The 15408-nt window shown below is 49.8% G+C and overlaps 3 protein-coding genes across 3 annotated transcripts; all 3 read left to right on the top strand.

Annotated features, from left to right (window-relative positions):
• Window positions 1-5705: 5705 nt before the first annotated feature.
• On the top strand, window positions 5706-7922 carry PFICI_09903 (uncharacterized protein; the record flags this gene model as incomplete). Its single annotated transcript, XM_007838484.1, has 3 exons — window positions 5706-6301; window positions 6353-6884; window positions 6996-7922. The coding sequence occupies 3 exons, from the start codon at window positions 5706-5708 to the stop codon at window positions 7920-7922; spliced, it is 2055 nt and encodes a 684-aa protein (XP_007836675.1).
• An 893-nt stretch (window positions 7923-8815) lies between these two features.
• Window positions 8816-11067, top strand: PFICI_09902 (uncharacterized protein; the record flags this gene model as incomplete). The annotated part of the gene is made up of 7 exons (XM_007838483.1): window positions 8816-8942; window positions 9008-9064; window positions 9136-9270; window positions 9364-9739; window positions 9808-9938; window positions 10008-10611; window positions 10689-11067. The coding sequence occupies 7 exons, from the start codon at window positions 8816-8818 to the stop codon at window positions 11065-11067; spliced, it is 1809 nt and encodes a 602-aa protein (XP_007836674.1).
• A 1956-nt stretch (window positions 11068-13023) lies between these two features.
• On the top strand, window positions 13024-15036 carry PFICI_09901 (uncharacterized protein; the record flags this gene model as incomplete). The annotated part of the gene is made up of 1 exon (XM_007838482.1): window positions 13024-15036. The coding sequence occupies one exon, from the start codon at window positions 13024-13026 to the stop codon at window positions 15034-15036; it is 2013 nt and encodes a 670-aa protein (XP_007836673.1).
• Between the last annotated feature and the right edge of the window lie 372 nt (window positions 15037-15408).

Here is a 15408-nt window from a genome sequence, read left to right as displayed (position 1 = left end):
CTGGTCACTATCCTAGGCCATACATTTCCTGATTAGGCCACCTTCGTCTACGATGAGCAACGAGTCACCGTGGTATGTGTGCTTCATTTAGTCGACACCGGCGGATCGTTCAACTTGCTGGTGCTTTCGACGTGTCCTTTTTAAACAAGTGATTAGCGCGCTAGTTGGTGACATCTACTTCTAGAGCTTTTTGATTCCGAACAGGTCTCACTTCCAAGCTTCTCAAGCAAATTCAGTGTTGACACTTTTCTTCAACTGGACTACAGTCTAATATAAAGATAGGGGCCAACTTGTAGAGTATCAAATTGGGAGGTAATCCAAATTTGATTTATATGGTTCCCTTCGTCGCCAATGAACGTTTGCATTTTACTCCAGCTGATCAAATCCTTGATGATTATGAACTTTCTCCCATGTCCAATTCGTACTTGAATTTGAACAAAGAGAACAAACAGTCTCAAAGGAGAGATCGGTAGAATATCTCATCTTGCCACGCCCAAGCAAGCAAGCCTCCCGACCAGAGTAATATGGTAGTGATCTGAAGACCGTCGCTCCTCGAACATACCCACCTGGTCATGTTTTCAATGAGCATTCTTGATGGTGAAACGCCCATAGCTTGCCAGCAAAAGAGTCCGTCAGCTTTTTCCTGTCATGGTAATGATTCATTCTAGCTTCATTCACTTCTAGTCAGCATTAATTCAACTCCCAAAATGGATGTTCCATACTCCTACGTCAGGCACTATACCCGTCGTAGAGATTTCCAGACCATGACTATTCATCTCGGCGATGGGTAAGGGAACATATATGTGTGCAAGGAGAAGAAGCTTACGAGATGCACAGCATGAACCTACTGTTTGTCTTGGGAGTAACCCGATGGAAATAAACGTCGATTTTGTGACTATGAAACCATGTCAATGAATCTTCGAGATATCATGGATAATAGAACGGCTTTTGGTGCGCTTTCTGATCCTGTCATTCGCTCTTAATGCTGGCATGTAGTCTCAAAGCATCCCGAATTCCCAACACGGAGCAACAGAGAGATGTCTAGTGGTTTTAGGACAGAAAGTCTAGGATTCTTCCTTCAAAAGTCTTTAACCCTGCTTTGAATCATTCATTGAGACCTCATAAATTTGTGGTGCCCGCCTAAAATGATACATCAACATTCTGGGAAAGATGAGCGTGCTTCCCTTTTCAAAAACCCTCCCGAATGAAATACAGAAGCAGTGGAATCGAGGTGGCCACGTATAAGATGTAAGGCTTACCATTTCTCATGGCAATACCGTCCACCTTTGTTATGCGTTTCCCCTTAGAGGCAATATGTGGTTCCGCCAAAGCATTGTTCCCAAACCTTGCAGAGTCTTTAGAAATACGTCTTTATCCTGTCATCTGCTGCCCTATACGACGAGGGCTACAATTCAGCGCCTACGTATTGTTTCAACGATGGAATCACATTCCGAGTGGTTTTTATAACGAGCCATGTTGATCATATGTAGCTACTTTCATCGCATCATGTGCAGATAGCTTTCAAGTCGCAAACGTGTACACTGTGGGCAGAGAGGATAATCTCGAATAACTAATCGAGACTACTTTCCCCTCATGCCCCGACATATGGAGCAAAAGTTCATACATTCGCATCATTGGTGACTTTGAGAGTAGACTTACAAAAGTAGCCCCATTGTATGTTTGGTCGCAATGATCCAGTGAGATAAGTAGGTGGTCTCATCTTCTACAGTAACACTAGAGTCAGCATGACCCCCGTGAGCCATTTCCTTTCACACAGATGGTTCGCGGAGACTACCAGATGCCTCTTGTCTCTGGATCATGAGTAATCAATTTAAGTTGAACAAGGGTTTTCTCTTATCGCTGATTTACATCATATTCAACCAAGAGCCATCGAAATAGTTGCCTTCTGGATCGCATGCCAGCTCTTTACAGCTTTGAGGGACGTGTTCTAGATGATGTGAGCTGTGGCTGGAACATGGTCCTTTCCTTCGGGGTTGTTCCTTGCTTCTGGACGGTCATGAATGGACGGACCTTCTTGTGGGATTGTGACCGAAAGTTGCAGATATGATCAGACCACAGTTTTCGTCTCCAAGCGCTGCTGGGCCGACCAACTTCTCTGTTGTCCTTTCAACAGCCGCCCCGCAGGAGAAAAAAAATTGCAAAAGTCAATACTCTTTTGGGGGAGCAACTGCCACGGACAAATGCTAAGGTTAAGTCCACTGTATATGTTGAAGAAAACCTAGTTGGTCCAATAGTCTAACCTTGTCTGCGGTTTGTGTGAAAATACAGTTTAGCACTTAACGGTATCCGGGACTGGATCTAGCGAGATGGGAATTGATGGCTCCCTCTGAATTTCATTTCTGTGACTCTCCAATTCCAATTTTCGTATTAAGCGAAAGACAATACTTTACTTATCGGAATGATTTTTGAATGACTCGAGAGAAAGGCAATTCTTTTATTACGATATGCTTGGTAATATCAAGGATAGTCTGCTTTTGGAAAGGGAGTGAAAACTATGCAACAGCTGCGGTTTCGCGATGTATTCAAATGGTGAGGGATTGGCAAGAAAATTGAGACGTAGCAGGTGAATCATTCCTTATACCAGGCATATTATAGCCTACACAGCCTCTTTCGATTGATCCTGAAATGCCATGAATGCACAGCTGTTATGGTGTTTATCTTTTGGGTCCCTAGCAATAAGCCATGCGACCCAAAGTAGCCGCGTCTTGAGAAACCATTCTGGAAACCCAAGGAAGGCCATTGCACATAGAAAAGCGCTTTTATGTTTCAGTTGAGAGCACCGAGCACAGCGTGACCAAAATCCTGTGTATAAGTGGATGCGCTCATTGGTAGTGCCGTTGACTTTGTGCATGGTGGTCGTCTGTGTGCTTGCAGCTATACTAGTCCTTGCCTGCAAGTCATATTGGGGAATGTGCGCCAGTGGTGGTTGGTTTGGTAGCCCTGGTTACGTTCTTTGAACTTGGAGAAACTTTGCATACATACAGAAATCGGGGGGCCTTGGCAATTGGGAAACATTTCCTGAAGGCACATTTTCCAATGATGAAAGGGTTCGTGCAGCAGGAGGCTTTGGCGCACAATGGCTCCCGACTGCGCTGATCCATGTTGCGCCTCGACCCAGGCGATCCAGGTCCGTCGGGACCATGCAGGACTTCAGCTGTAGATGATCTATCAAATGTTTTGCTCACCGCGGCTGCCATGAAATCTCCGTTGCAAGTCACCCAGCTCAACTCGGACATTTCCCTTTACATTGCGGCTACTAAAAGGGTGCGGCGGTAAGCCACGATTTACATACCAAGGTGTCTAGTATTTAGTCGGTAAGCGGGTATAATAGTCGTCATTTCTTGCGGTAGTATGTACTAAAGTGCTTGCATTCTGGGCGTGCCTTGTTGGAGAGAGGTTGGCCGCGGTTGGCCAAGGAAAATAAAGAACTTTTGGAAAAGCACAAGTAGTGCTGGCGGCATGTTATCCGGGAATACATTATATCTTGCATCAAAGTTGACTTTTTCACAGCATCCGGTTCCCGCTCTCGCTCCATGCTCATTCAGTTCACCTAGGAAGTGATCGTTGGGTCCTTTTTCTCATCTGTTTGGAGTGTCCTTCGTCTTGCAGGAAAAGTAATCGGAATATGTAGGCGTGTTGCTTCTTGTCCGATCTGATCAGCTTGGGTGTCTCCATGGGGGGTTTCCCGCTGCGATCCACCAGGGAAGACCCCAGTCGCTCCTTGGCCGATGCTGATCCACCGCGGCAGCAGCGGAGCGGAGCCACGAAGTGCCAGATAGCGGTACCAGCAGACCAGCCAGCTCCAGCTTTGCCAGCACCAACACCAGCGCCAACTAAGGCACTACTACCACCTACGTTTTATTCCGTACAGCCAGTTACTGATAGAAAGGCCAGCCGAGAAAGACAGGGAGAAGGGAGAGAAGGAGGAAGTGGTCGATTGAGAGTACAGATCCGCACATTCCGAGGCCCCTCGATGATCGAATGATGCTGATCCCATCTTATGCTCATCAGCCAGAAAAAGACAATGGGGGCCATTGTTCTTCTTCCTTCTCCCTTCTCCGTCTTGCCCCAATCAGAGCCTGAGAGTGGCTGGTCGCCTTATTTCCATCACGATACAAGCATTACAGTCAAGGTATGTAAAAGGAATCATGTAGTATCATCAAAACGGGGGATTGACATGCATTCCAACTCAACACCCCCGCCCTCCTCAATGGAGTAAAAGCTGTCCGTAAAACTAGGCCTAGCGGCGGCCTGTGTAGGTGGACTACTATATGTTATCGGCCGGTATCTAGGCTGGAGAGGGAATGCTATGGTTAGAGTCCATTGCATTTATTGACGTATGTTGTGGGGAGCGGAATAACAGGAAGATGGAAATAGAGAAAAGAAGATGAAAAAGGTCACAGCGTGAGCGAAAGTCGTGAATGTCCATCACTTTTCTTTCGTAGACACAGATCGACTCATCATCATCATCATCATTATTCAGAGAGACACAAGACAGACTGCCTGACCCCCCTGCCTTGCTTTGCCTCTGCTGTGCTGCATCTGCTTTTTCCATCTCGGGCTGCAGCTCTCTGCCATCGGTTCCCCCCTTCCCGCCTCATCCCCTTGCCTCCCCCATCAGTCCAGCCAAAGAAAACTGCCCCAGGGGCCCTTCTTGAAAGTTGACCACATAGAACTTGAGACCGTTTGCTTAAACCCATGTATGTTGGCGTTCATGACCAGGGTACAAGCTTGATGTTTGGACTTCCCTGTCAATCTTCTCTCGCATTGATCAAGCATTTTTCATCTGCATCTAGCGGTCTGAACGAACGGCTTTGCCCAAGGGCCACCTGACGCCTCTTCCGCGCCTCCGCTTGCAAGAGGTAAACCAGGTGCCAGTAGAGAAGCGCTCAAGTTATTATGCCACTAGGTGCATTACCCTCTTGCTATTCGGACTGCATGGCCCATAGGTTAATGGTGGTACAAAGCTCCTCTCGTCATTCTACATGGCTGGCCTACCTAATGTAGGAAATTCTCCCACCTGGCTTCTTGTGTGCCACTTCCAGCGGACGATTTATTTGTTTATTCATTGATGAATTGATTTATTCATTGCATCATTGTTGACCACAAGCGCGCCGCACAATCCCCACGACTTTTGCGACAGTCACATTTGACAACCTTTCCCCTTCATCTTCATCATCGCCTAGTAATCGCAAACAAACTTCTTTGGAACCCCGCCAGTACGGTACAGTACGGTACGTACAGTACATACCGTCCACCCGCTTTGGCCAGCGATCTTCACAACAAAGGCGCACCTTGACCGATAATACCTACTGTATAGAGACCTCGATATTACTGCGCATTCACTTGGCTGCCGTACAACCAGTTGTTCATACTCTTTCACGACAGCTGTCACCTATTCCGCCTTGTATTGCCATATATCCATCACTCGTCTCTGGGGGGCTACCTCCTACGTGCCTAGGTAGCGAGACTTGTCCATGGATGCTGCGTCGTTTCTTGAGCCCCGCGCCCAATCACCGTTAACCACCCCACTGATCGCATTGGGGGAACTGGAACTGGATGGCAAGTGATCTGCTGTCATACCCCACCACGGCGCTGCGAAACTGGGCATATCTCAACTCGACCTTTGCCGCCCAGTTCTTCCTCTCGTCCTCTCCAGCTTCCCACGCCCGCTTGCGGTGACGATGCCGGCTCCAGAGCCTCCGCCCCCCGATGGCAGCACGACCGATATGGTCGCATGCGCTCCTCCCGAATTAGCAGAGGCCGACTTCTGGAGTCAGGTCTTTGGCCTGAACTCTGACGAGGCCATGAAAAATATTGACAATCTGTCTGCAAAAGCCGCTCATTTGGGCATCTCAGTGCCGCGACCATCCAGTGCGCGCTCCGCCACGGAAAAGTATACGCCATGTATAGATTCAAACACAACATCAGAGACGGGGCACGCGCGCACTGCTTCGGGCGAGTCCAAATGCTCCGCAAGCACTACCTTGACCTCCATGTCCGCCGACGAAAGCCAGTCGGACCCTGCCCCGATTGCGCTCAATCGCAAGAGGTCGCGAAATCTCGTCTTCGCCCAGTATGACAAGCTGCTCGCGCAGGCTAACCCGAGGCTGGACCAGCCCAAACATGCAAGTCTGCCATTGTCAGCAACGGAGCGTCACAATTCGGCACCCAGTCTCCTGAGTGTGAGCACAAGAAAAAGCTATCTGAGCATTAGAAATGGTATTCTCAAGATCCGGCGTAGACGGAAGACATCCCCATTCCCCGAGGCCCTTATCAAGTTAGTCAACAGTCCGGATCGCGGCGCCACCAACGGCTAACGGGATTATAGTTCATGTAGCGCTTGTCGTGAAGACTTCAAGCCGGACCAAGTACTAGAGAGGCTGCCATGTGGGCATAGCTACTGCACGAAATGCCTCGGAATCATGATCAACCAGGCAGTAAAGGATGAAACAAAGATGCCGCCCAGGTGCTGCATACAGCCGATACCGGGTTTATTGATTAAATCCCTGCTCAATCGCGAGGAGCAAACTGCCTTCCTCAAGGCCGTACAACAGTTTTCGACGCCCTGGGAAAACCGCATCTTCTGTTCAAATCCCAATTGTGGCGAATTTATTCCTCCCAGGGCCAAGATTGACCCAAAACACCCATTCCAGGCCACGTGCCGTACTTGCCAAACCAAAGTCTGTATCATGTGCAAGCGTGATGCGCATCCTATAGGCCACGACTGCCCTTCGGACACGGAACTGGAGGCGGTCCTCAAGATAGGAGAAGCATCAGGATGGAGGCGGTGTTACAAGTGTCGAAACCTGGTAGAGCTTACTCAAGGCTGCAGCCACATGACGTGCCGATGTAAAGCACAGGTGAGTTGTCATATCTCGTACCGCACCCAGAGTTGTGGATGTCATCCTAGAAATCTGCACCTTTTCCATGTCAGCTGTAGTTTCTAGAGAGGTGTACTAATTACAAAACAGTTCTGTTACGTGTGCGGTGGCGTTTGGGATGGCACTGTCGGATGCCCGAACTACTGTAATGGCGAGGAAGAGCTCGAGCGTCGGCGCATCGAGGAAGCGGAACGCTTGGCTGCTCAAGAGGCTGAGGAGGCTTTGGCTAAAGAAGCAGCAGAGAAGGAAGCCGCGGAAATTCTTGAAGCAGATAAACGCACGAAGGAGTCGCCCGAATTCCAAGCAACGCGCCGCGAGCAGATTGATGAGATGGAGAGATTCCGCGTGTACGAAAGGAAGACGAAATGGCTCATGTGGACTCGACAATCCCAGGAGAAACTATCCCTGGTAGAGAGACATTCAGGTATGATCGAAAAGATGAAAGAGCGCCATGTCAAGACGACCGTAAATCTCGAGGACCGCCAAGTACAGGCAGAGCTCGAGCTACGCATGTCGCTCGAGCAGAGCGAGCGAAACGTCCGTATTCGCCTCAAACACATGGAAGCTTATTGCGATGGCCTCGGGCAAAACCCTGATGCCGGCATGCCCAAACGCACCGTGACGGAAAGGGACTTGCGCGAACTCGGTCAGCAGTACAACGTGGAGAAGAACATGAGGCAACTACACCAAGCGAAGATCAACGTGATGCGCGACCGTCAATCAAAGGCTCTAGAGGAACTGCAACAGAGACAGGACGACGAGCTGGAAAAGCTCCTCGAGAAGAATCGAGCGGAGCTTGAAGCTTTGGAGTCTGTCTTTGCGGACCAAGAAGATGCACTTGCCATTACTTTCAACATCAGGAGGCAGACCATGGACAGGCGATGGGAACTCTCGATGCGCATTTTGCAGAAAGAAATGGAGGAAAATGCTGGATTGCGCTACTCCATCCTGGACCCTTTGGAGTGGCCTCAGGAGAAGGAATCCTCGGAAGATGGTCTATCACCCGTGGAGGAATAGGGATTGGAAACCATATATTGGCATCTCGCTACGGTTACCTCTGATGCACACCCTTGCACCTAAATCAACGAAATCAACGATACCAACAACGACCACAACCTCGAGAAATTAAAAGAATGGAGTATCTCGGAGATCTCCTCTTCCATCTTTGCAGACTGACGACAGACGGGTAATACTTTTATGGGACTTATTGGTTTTTATTTCATTTACGAGCACACATCATATTCTGGCGTTATCATTCAAGCCTGGGTTTACTATGTTCATTTGTTTCTCCCTCCCTTATGCAGAGAACGAGGATATACCCAGCCGTCATGGCACAAGCACGCATATTAGGACCAGGCATATATATAGGAGTTTTTGTCATATTTGCAGCCAAGTATCAGCAATTGGCTTGTTTATGGTTTTGGGGGATGGGTTTTGCGCCGAGCGAAAGCAGAACGTTACGGGACACTCCCACATTGGACATCAGGTTCAACCATGCGTTGATATCTATTTAGCCTGGTTGATAGCTGTTTTGTAGTAAGATTTTACATGTTTATAGGCTCAGTTCCTGCAGCCGACGGTCCCAATTCGGTGTCTACGCTTGATAAGGTTGTGCACATCGGTACCCTGTCTTTCGAGCCCGTGATGCCTCTTCGGCCCTTCATATGCCCCTAGGACGAACACCTTAATACTCTACCTGCTGAGACCAGATTTCTGCTTTGCTCTTTCCTGGGGCCAATGATAGGTTTAAGAGGTAAGTACCTATATAAGTACTCTTGTGCGTCCTCAAAGCGCCATGTTACTCGCTCGACTACCTAATCCAGAACTCAATACTTTTCTCGCCTTGCTCTACTACGGGAACTCTTTAAACTTCTTCAAGAACAGCGATCGTTTTGTCCATTTGCGAGAAAATGAGTGAGCAAACGACGAAAGATGATGCCGCAAACCAACCAGGCGCAGAGTTGGTGGTTGGTAGTTCAAAGCTGTTTCAAGAGAATCAGCTTCAATGCATCCCCATGCCCACACCTGACCCAAAGGGTAATTTATTCAATCTGTCCTGATGACGACGGCAAGGTGACACTGACTCGAAATCACCATCCTAGACCCCTTTAATCTCCCATCATGGCGAAAGTGGATGGCCATTATTTCAATGTGCTTTTGTGAGCATTTCCCTCCCTGGCTATCGAGTACGATTTTGATTTGGATGAAGACACTGACGATGGAATCGCAGTCGGCTCTCTTGGACTAGGGATAGAAAACATCATCGGCCACCTCTTACCACTTTTCTACTTTGAGTACAATGGCGTCAGCTGGAGTGTATTACTAGAAATAGGCAGCTTGCTCGCAATCGCTGGCAGCTCGTCTAGTGATGAAGGCTCATCCGGTAGTGGAGGGTCGCCTGGCGGCGATGGCGGCAGTGTCAGCGGGCCACCTGCTCCTCCCGCCGAGCCTGTGGCAGTGAATGTTCTCGAAGCGCTGGCGACCTGGGAGTCGGTAACACCACTGTGGCGAGTAGCCCTGCTGGCCACCCTGCCAATCATTGTGAACGGTATATCCTCTTTTGTTCTGGTACCCCTGTCTTCCGCCATTGGTCGGCGGCCCGTCCTCCTGTTGGCTGGTATCATGGCTTGGGTCGGTGGTATATGGGCCAGCCAAAGCCAAAGCCTCGATGCCCACATCGCAGCGAGGTGCTTCCAAGCCTTTGGAGCTGGTGCCGTCGAAGCCATCATACCGCTAATCATTCAGGATATGACGTTTATCCACCAGCGCAACCGGGCTTTTGCCACACTGAATGCCAGCCAAGGTGTACTCATCATTGGTTTGGGTATGATGAGGTAAGTCACGTCGATCGCTGTCCCTTACCAATCTGCCACGTTGATACAGATACTCATTTCTTATCAAGTCCACTCATTGCATTTTACCTGGATTGGAGGCGGCTGTATCTGATATTCTCGGGCTTGACGGCCTGTGCTTGGATCGCCGTGTTCTTGTGTGTACCCGAGACACGCAGAGAGAGGTCAAATGATGAATTAGGTGAGTTGCATTTTCAAAAGTGATAATGTCGCAAAATTGAAGAACTAACCGTCTATTTCTTCCCAATAGCCGGCAAACAAGTCTATCTCCTCGAACCTGGCGAGACTCGCCCGCGACCCGACGTAGAAAGCTATGGGCCTCGAACCTGGAAGTCCAACTTTGGCATCTTCAATATTCCTATTCGCTGGAGCCTCTGCTTTCAAACGTTTCTTGAAAGCTTCAAATGTCTCACATTTCCAGCGGTCATCTGGGCAACCTTGCTGAGCGCGGCCCTCCAGGGAGCCGGCAACGCCGTGACCCAGACCTCATCGTCGGTGCTCCTGACGGTGGGCTGGAGGATCGAGAAACTAGGAATGTCGGGGCTGGCTTTGCTCATTGCCACGCCCTTTACCTATTTCATCAGCGGCTGGCTCGCCGACATTGTCTCCAACTGGATCGCCAGGCGGCACGACGGCCGCCGCGAGCCCGAAGTTCACCTGCTGAGTATTATTCTGCCCGTGATCCTTGCCGTCCTTGGCCTTGTCATGTATGGATACGTCTGCAGCAACATCCTCACGATTTTGCGTGCGGATTATGCTCTGCTGGTGAATATCTTTTTCCATACCGTGGGTTCCACTTGCATCAACACGACTCTTCAGGTTTTCATTCTAGAAAGCTATCCAAATTTTGCCGGGTAAGTGGTCTAAGATTTTCCATCAATCGGTCATGGAGTAAAACTTGTTGTGAAATAGTGCTAACCTCCACCAACAGCCCCATTCTCATTGTGTACTCCTCGTTCCGTCTGATTTGTGGTTTCGGAATGACAGTAAAAGCCACCGAATGGGCCAAGACCATGGGATTCTTGAACATGTTTGGCACCTACGGCGGCCTCATTGGCGCCTTGGCCCTGGGCGGCCTGCCCGTCTTCTTCCTGGGCAAGTCCTTCCGTACCAGAACCGCCGGCGTCGTTGAAGACGAGGAGGGCCATACCAAGATGGCAAGGCAGCCAGGTCGACCTTCTGGAAGTAATGGATCGCCCGAGAATCACCCCGCCCCGTTGAACAGCAACCCCGTCCCCGGCCACCCTCGTATGGAGCCGAGGGATGAGCCGGCGGGGTGTGTTATAAAGAGACGAACACCACTGGAGTAAGATAATGGGTCTTGCCATCAGCGCCCCGCTCATAATGTGTCCGAGCCCGGGTTCAGATATCATGGAATGACATCCTTTATCCTTGAACGTGTAGAGACAGAGATACGAGGTTTATAACTTATCTGTCAATATCCCTCTACTTAGACTCGGGCTCCTGGTGCCTTATATTAATCGATTTTCTTGATTTTTGGTAGGTAAGGATGATGCTCTAGATTGATGGCTTATATCTCATCATCTTGTCATGGTTCTAGCTGCAATCTTGAATAAAGCAATGAAGGGCTGTCCTTTTTGGTCTGCATTCAACCAAGACGCTTGCTTCTTGAAAACTCCCCTGGGTAAGTTGAGGAATATAATGTATCGTAGCGAACAAGACTGTGCGACCAAGTTCTTGGTAATCGATTCCATAGGAATACACTAGTAACATACGGGGCACTTTTGTGTCATGAGATTGATAGCACTTTCTAGTTTCCATAAACATTACCTGAAAAACCTTGACGGAAAATAGTGGTCATATCGCAATGAACGACCGAGTTTCCCTCCAAATCACCTGACTCCCAATACTTGGAGATTGCCGAGTTCAATTATCAAGTTCCTCGCTCTTGCATTCGGGCATGATCACGAATGGATTAAAAGAAGACCTTGAGTAACGCACCGGATAAACCCTATGCATGATACTATGTAGAGGTTAGGTTGCAGTACGTACCGTGACTGTCGAGGTCTGGTGCATCGACGGTGGGTTGGACCCCTGTTTCTCCACCATAATCCTTCGCGCTACTGGAGGTACGTACATAAATAAGCTCATCACCCGCTTCCTCTAGTACATTGACTTTCTGTAGCCCAACTCATCAAGTGCCTAGTAGGGAGGTAGGTCAGTAGGACGAATGTGAAATCATCTCGTCCTGCATATGACAAGGCAGACACTTTTCTCATCGGTCCCCGAAGTCTGTGCCAAGGCGCGAGGAGCATATCAACCATATCGAACGTTGAAATACGGATGCCTAGCAGCCCACCCTAGCAGACTCGATCCCACCGTGGGGCCGGACGGTGTCCAGAAACAGAAACCAGCATCAGCAAGCAGGTGTAGGCAGCCAGCCTTGTCTTGAAGGTTGCTTCTGCTGTGTTTCATTATACGGCCGGCAATCACCCCAAGCACCGATTCCAAGCTCGCGATTGGCTAGGTCGAAATGACCGGCTATACTCGAGATGCAGGCTCTTTGAGCACCAGTACCGGCATCAGTCCTTATTTAACGTCACGTCGGTCCCCCGCGGAAAGCTCAGGTGCGCCGAGGAAACGAACCTGGGGAGCCGGCGGATTGCAACAGACTCAATCCGGATCGAGTCAAACAAGAAGCCACCATGTTAGTCAACGCTTTGAGTGCCGTCCTCGCAGCGGGCGATGAAAGCCCTGGCAAGACAAATCGACGGCTGACATGACTCCAGAATAGTGCTCCTGGAACGCCCGGCCTGGTGTTGGAGGCATCTTTGGGCAATCTCTCCATCGGTCACAAGCCACAATCACTTGAAGATTTGAACTGCGCGCAACTCCAAGGATGCATTCAAAAACTTAAATACATTACTACTAATAAATATATCCCGGCAGACACTGCTTACAAGGAGTATTCCGCAATCAGGGAGATAGCCAAGGCGTTCTGCATAGCGTTACTACAGTCACCACAGTCAAGTCAGCCGAGCCAGAGCCCAAGTCCCCCCATTCCTCCTCCTTCATCCTCGGACATTGGCCTCAGCCTAGCCTCCGGTCTCTCCGGCCTATCTATCGGTTCCACGGCCATCTCTGATACCGGAGCCTCGGGGGATTGGCACAGATCGCCAAACATATATAACCAGCGCCTAGACTTGGTTCATACGTGGACAAATTGTCTGGGGGACCTTTTGGTTATATTAAAGACTCTGATATCAGATGCATATAGGGATTTCGACGCCACTGCCAGTCCCGCAATGGTAGAACAGCTGTTCCGCGACAAGGTATTCCGGAACAGCGTCACCTTGAGAATGCGCTCAGTCAGCGTGGCGGATACGAAAATAGTTAATGCACGCTTCCGCGAATTTGACCACGTGAGCGCAGACCTGCACGAGATGAGGCATCTGCTACATAATGCCGAGTCGGGCATTTCGCCAGATCGGATCATCGAGGATATCGTCATCTCACAACGGGGCGACGCCGTGTTGGAATTCGCAAACAAGGACTCGGATGAGTTTCCCGTCTTTCGCTTTCGGGTTTCTTCGCATATGCTGGCTGAAACATCCCCGCTGTTTGCACAAATCTTTGGGGCCCCGGAGATGCTACCGATGATGTCAGATATGAATGGGCATGTGGCCCAAAACCTGCCTCCTACACCGACCAATTACGTCTGCGCCGACGGTGCTGAGGTCAAGCTCTTTCGCATGCCGCAGCTTGAATTGAACATGGGCAAATCACTCGAGATTCTTCTTCATGCTGCCCACTTGCACAATGACCAGGTTCCACGGGATATTGAATTCGATACATTCGTGGCAGTCGCCGAAGTGTGCATGCGCTATCAATGCACCGCGCCATTAGAGTTGACTGTCGAATACCTGTGGCTTCCGCAATGGATCCACAAGGCTGCCGAGGACATATCGGACGGCCTTCTTCTCGTCAGCTACGCCTTTGGTCTGAGAGGACTCTTCTCACGGGTGACCAAGACGGCTGTGCTGAAAATTGTGGATCAAAGTGACTTGGAGACAAGGCCATTCCCTCAACGTGTCAAGGAAAAGATCTGGATGATGAGAAACGCCAAGATTGACCAGGTACACCATTGTTGCAATAGCCTGTTGCAAGAGTATCTCCGCTGCCCACCCACCGGTGTCGATAAGGACGCGAACCTTGGGCTCATGCCTAGCTCGAAGCCCCGTTGCTCAAAGGGCAGCCACGCTTGCGACGCATTATCTCTTGGGTGGCTCATGATGGCCTTTAACGAGTCGGGAGTTCTGTCGCAGATCATGTATACCAGTGGCCACACTCAGCGTCCCCCTCTCCCAAAAATGAGTCTGGAACAGTTGATTGACACTCTTCGTTGCATCAGTAGTCCGCCAGAGTCGCACTCTGGGCCTTGCGACTTTGCTTCGACATTCAAAGCAGCTCTCAACGACATTTCCAATAGTATCAGGGGTCTCACCTTGTACGATGTGTCCGGGCAGCACGGCTGGGCCCTCAGTAAACACAAAGCAGCAAACCAAGAGCCTACCATGAAACCAGTCGAGCAGCAGCCGGACGATGATGCTGCGAGCCGAGGTATTGCAGATATTGCATTGAAGGTTCTTTCTCAACTTGACACTCTTGAAGATGTGCATAGTGCTGCTCTGGCCAGCAAAACATTTTTCCGTGCCTTCAAGGACAACGAAGTGACAATCTTGCGAGGTCTCATTGCCAAATCCGGACGACCTAGACGATGGACTCTGAACGGGGCAGAGAGTAAAGAAGAGGCCAGGGCCGAGTTGGAGTTGTTGAGAAACGGGACTCGAACGGTCCAAGTCCAACAAGAAGCTCCCGAGGTGACTGAAATTGAGGAGGTTCACCACTCATGCGAAGTCGGTTCAGAAACCACTGGAAACTTCTCCCAATTCACACCTGATGACGACGACTCTGATAGTGAAAGCCTTGTTGAAATTATCGCAGCCGGCCAGGCATCGTTTGAGGGGAAGATGACGCGCGAAGAAGCAGAACGGATACTCTGGCCAGATACCGATACCACGGAACCATCCCAGGTTGGCGAACGACTGACCCCTTTTAGCCAAGGCAGCGACCTGGCAACATTAGGCGACGGCATAAGAGAATCGACAGAAAAGTTCTTGGCGGGCGACCTAGTGCTAGACAATCCCGAGCACAAGTCATTGGTGACAGAAGAGGGCAAGAATCTGAGCGGCGAACACTATAGACGGATCGGTCTTGCGAGGACAAATATCAACGTGGAAGGAGACCATGTGTTTTAGTTTTTCATCATGTCTTTTGAGCTGGACTCTGTATATGCCGTGAAAATGATAAATTGAGAGAGCCCTCGGGATAGCTCTGCGAGAGCACCGAGATACCAAGTTCCAAAACAATTATTACATGAATCTGAGTTTCTTTACTAAATTTCTTGTGTGAAATGAAAATAGAGAGTAGGGCGCAGAGCCGACAGACGTCAGCACTGATGGGAGGTGTGATTCTGGTGCTAGGGAGGGGTAAAAGCAGAACCACGTTGGCTGCTGGAGGACTCAACTCTTCTCTCTTCACCATGATTCATTCTACCTTTGCATTTCCGGACTCATTTTTCCACTTCTGGTCCCAGTCAGTCACTAGCACAGCCTCGCCAGCTCGAGCTG

The sequence above is a fragment of the Pestalotiopsis fici genome, assembly GCF_000516985.1.
Source record: "Pestalotiopsis fici W106-1 unplaced genomic scaffold PFICI_Scf_7, whole genome shotgun sequence".
In the NCBI taxonomy this organism is placed as follows: Eukaryota; Fungi; Ascomycota; class Sordariomycetes; order Amphisphaeriales; family Sporocadaceae; genus Pestalotiopsis; species Pestalotiopsis fici.
This window is presented reverse-complemented; position numbering and strand designations above follow the sequence as displayed.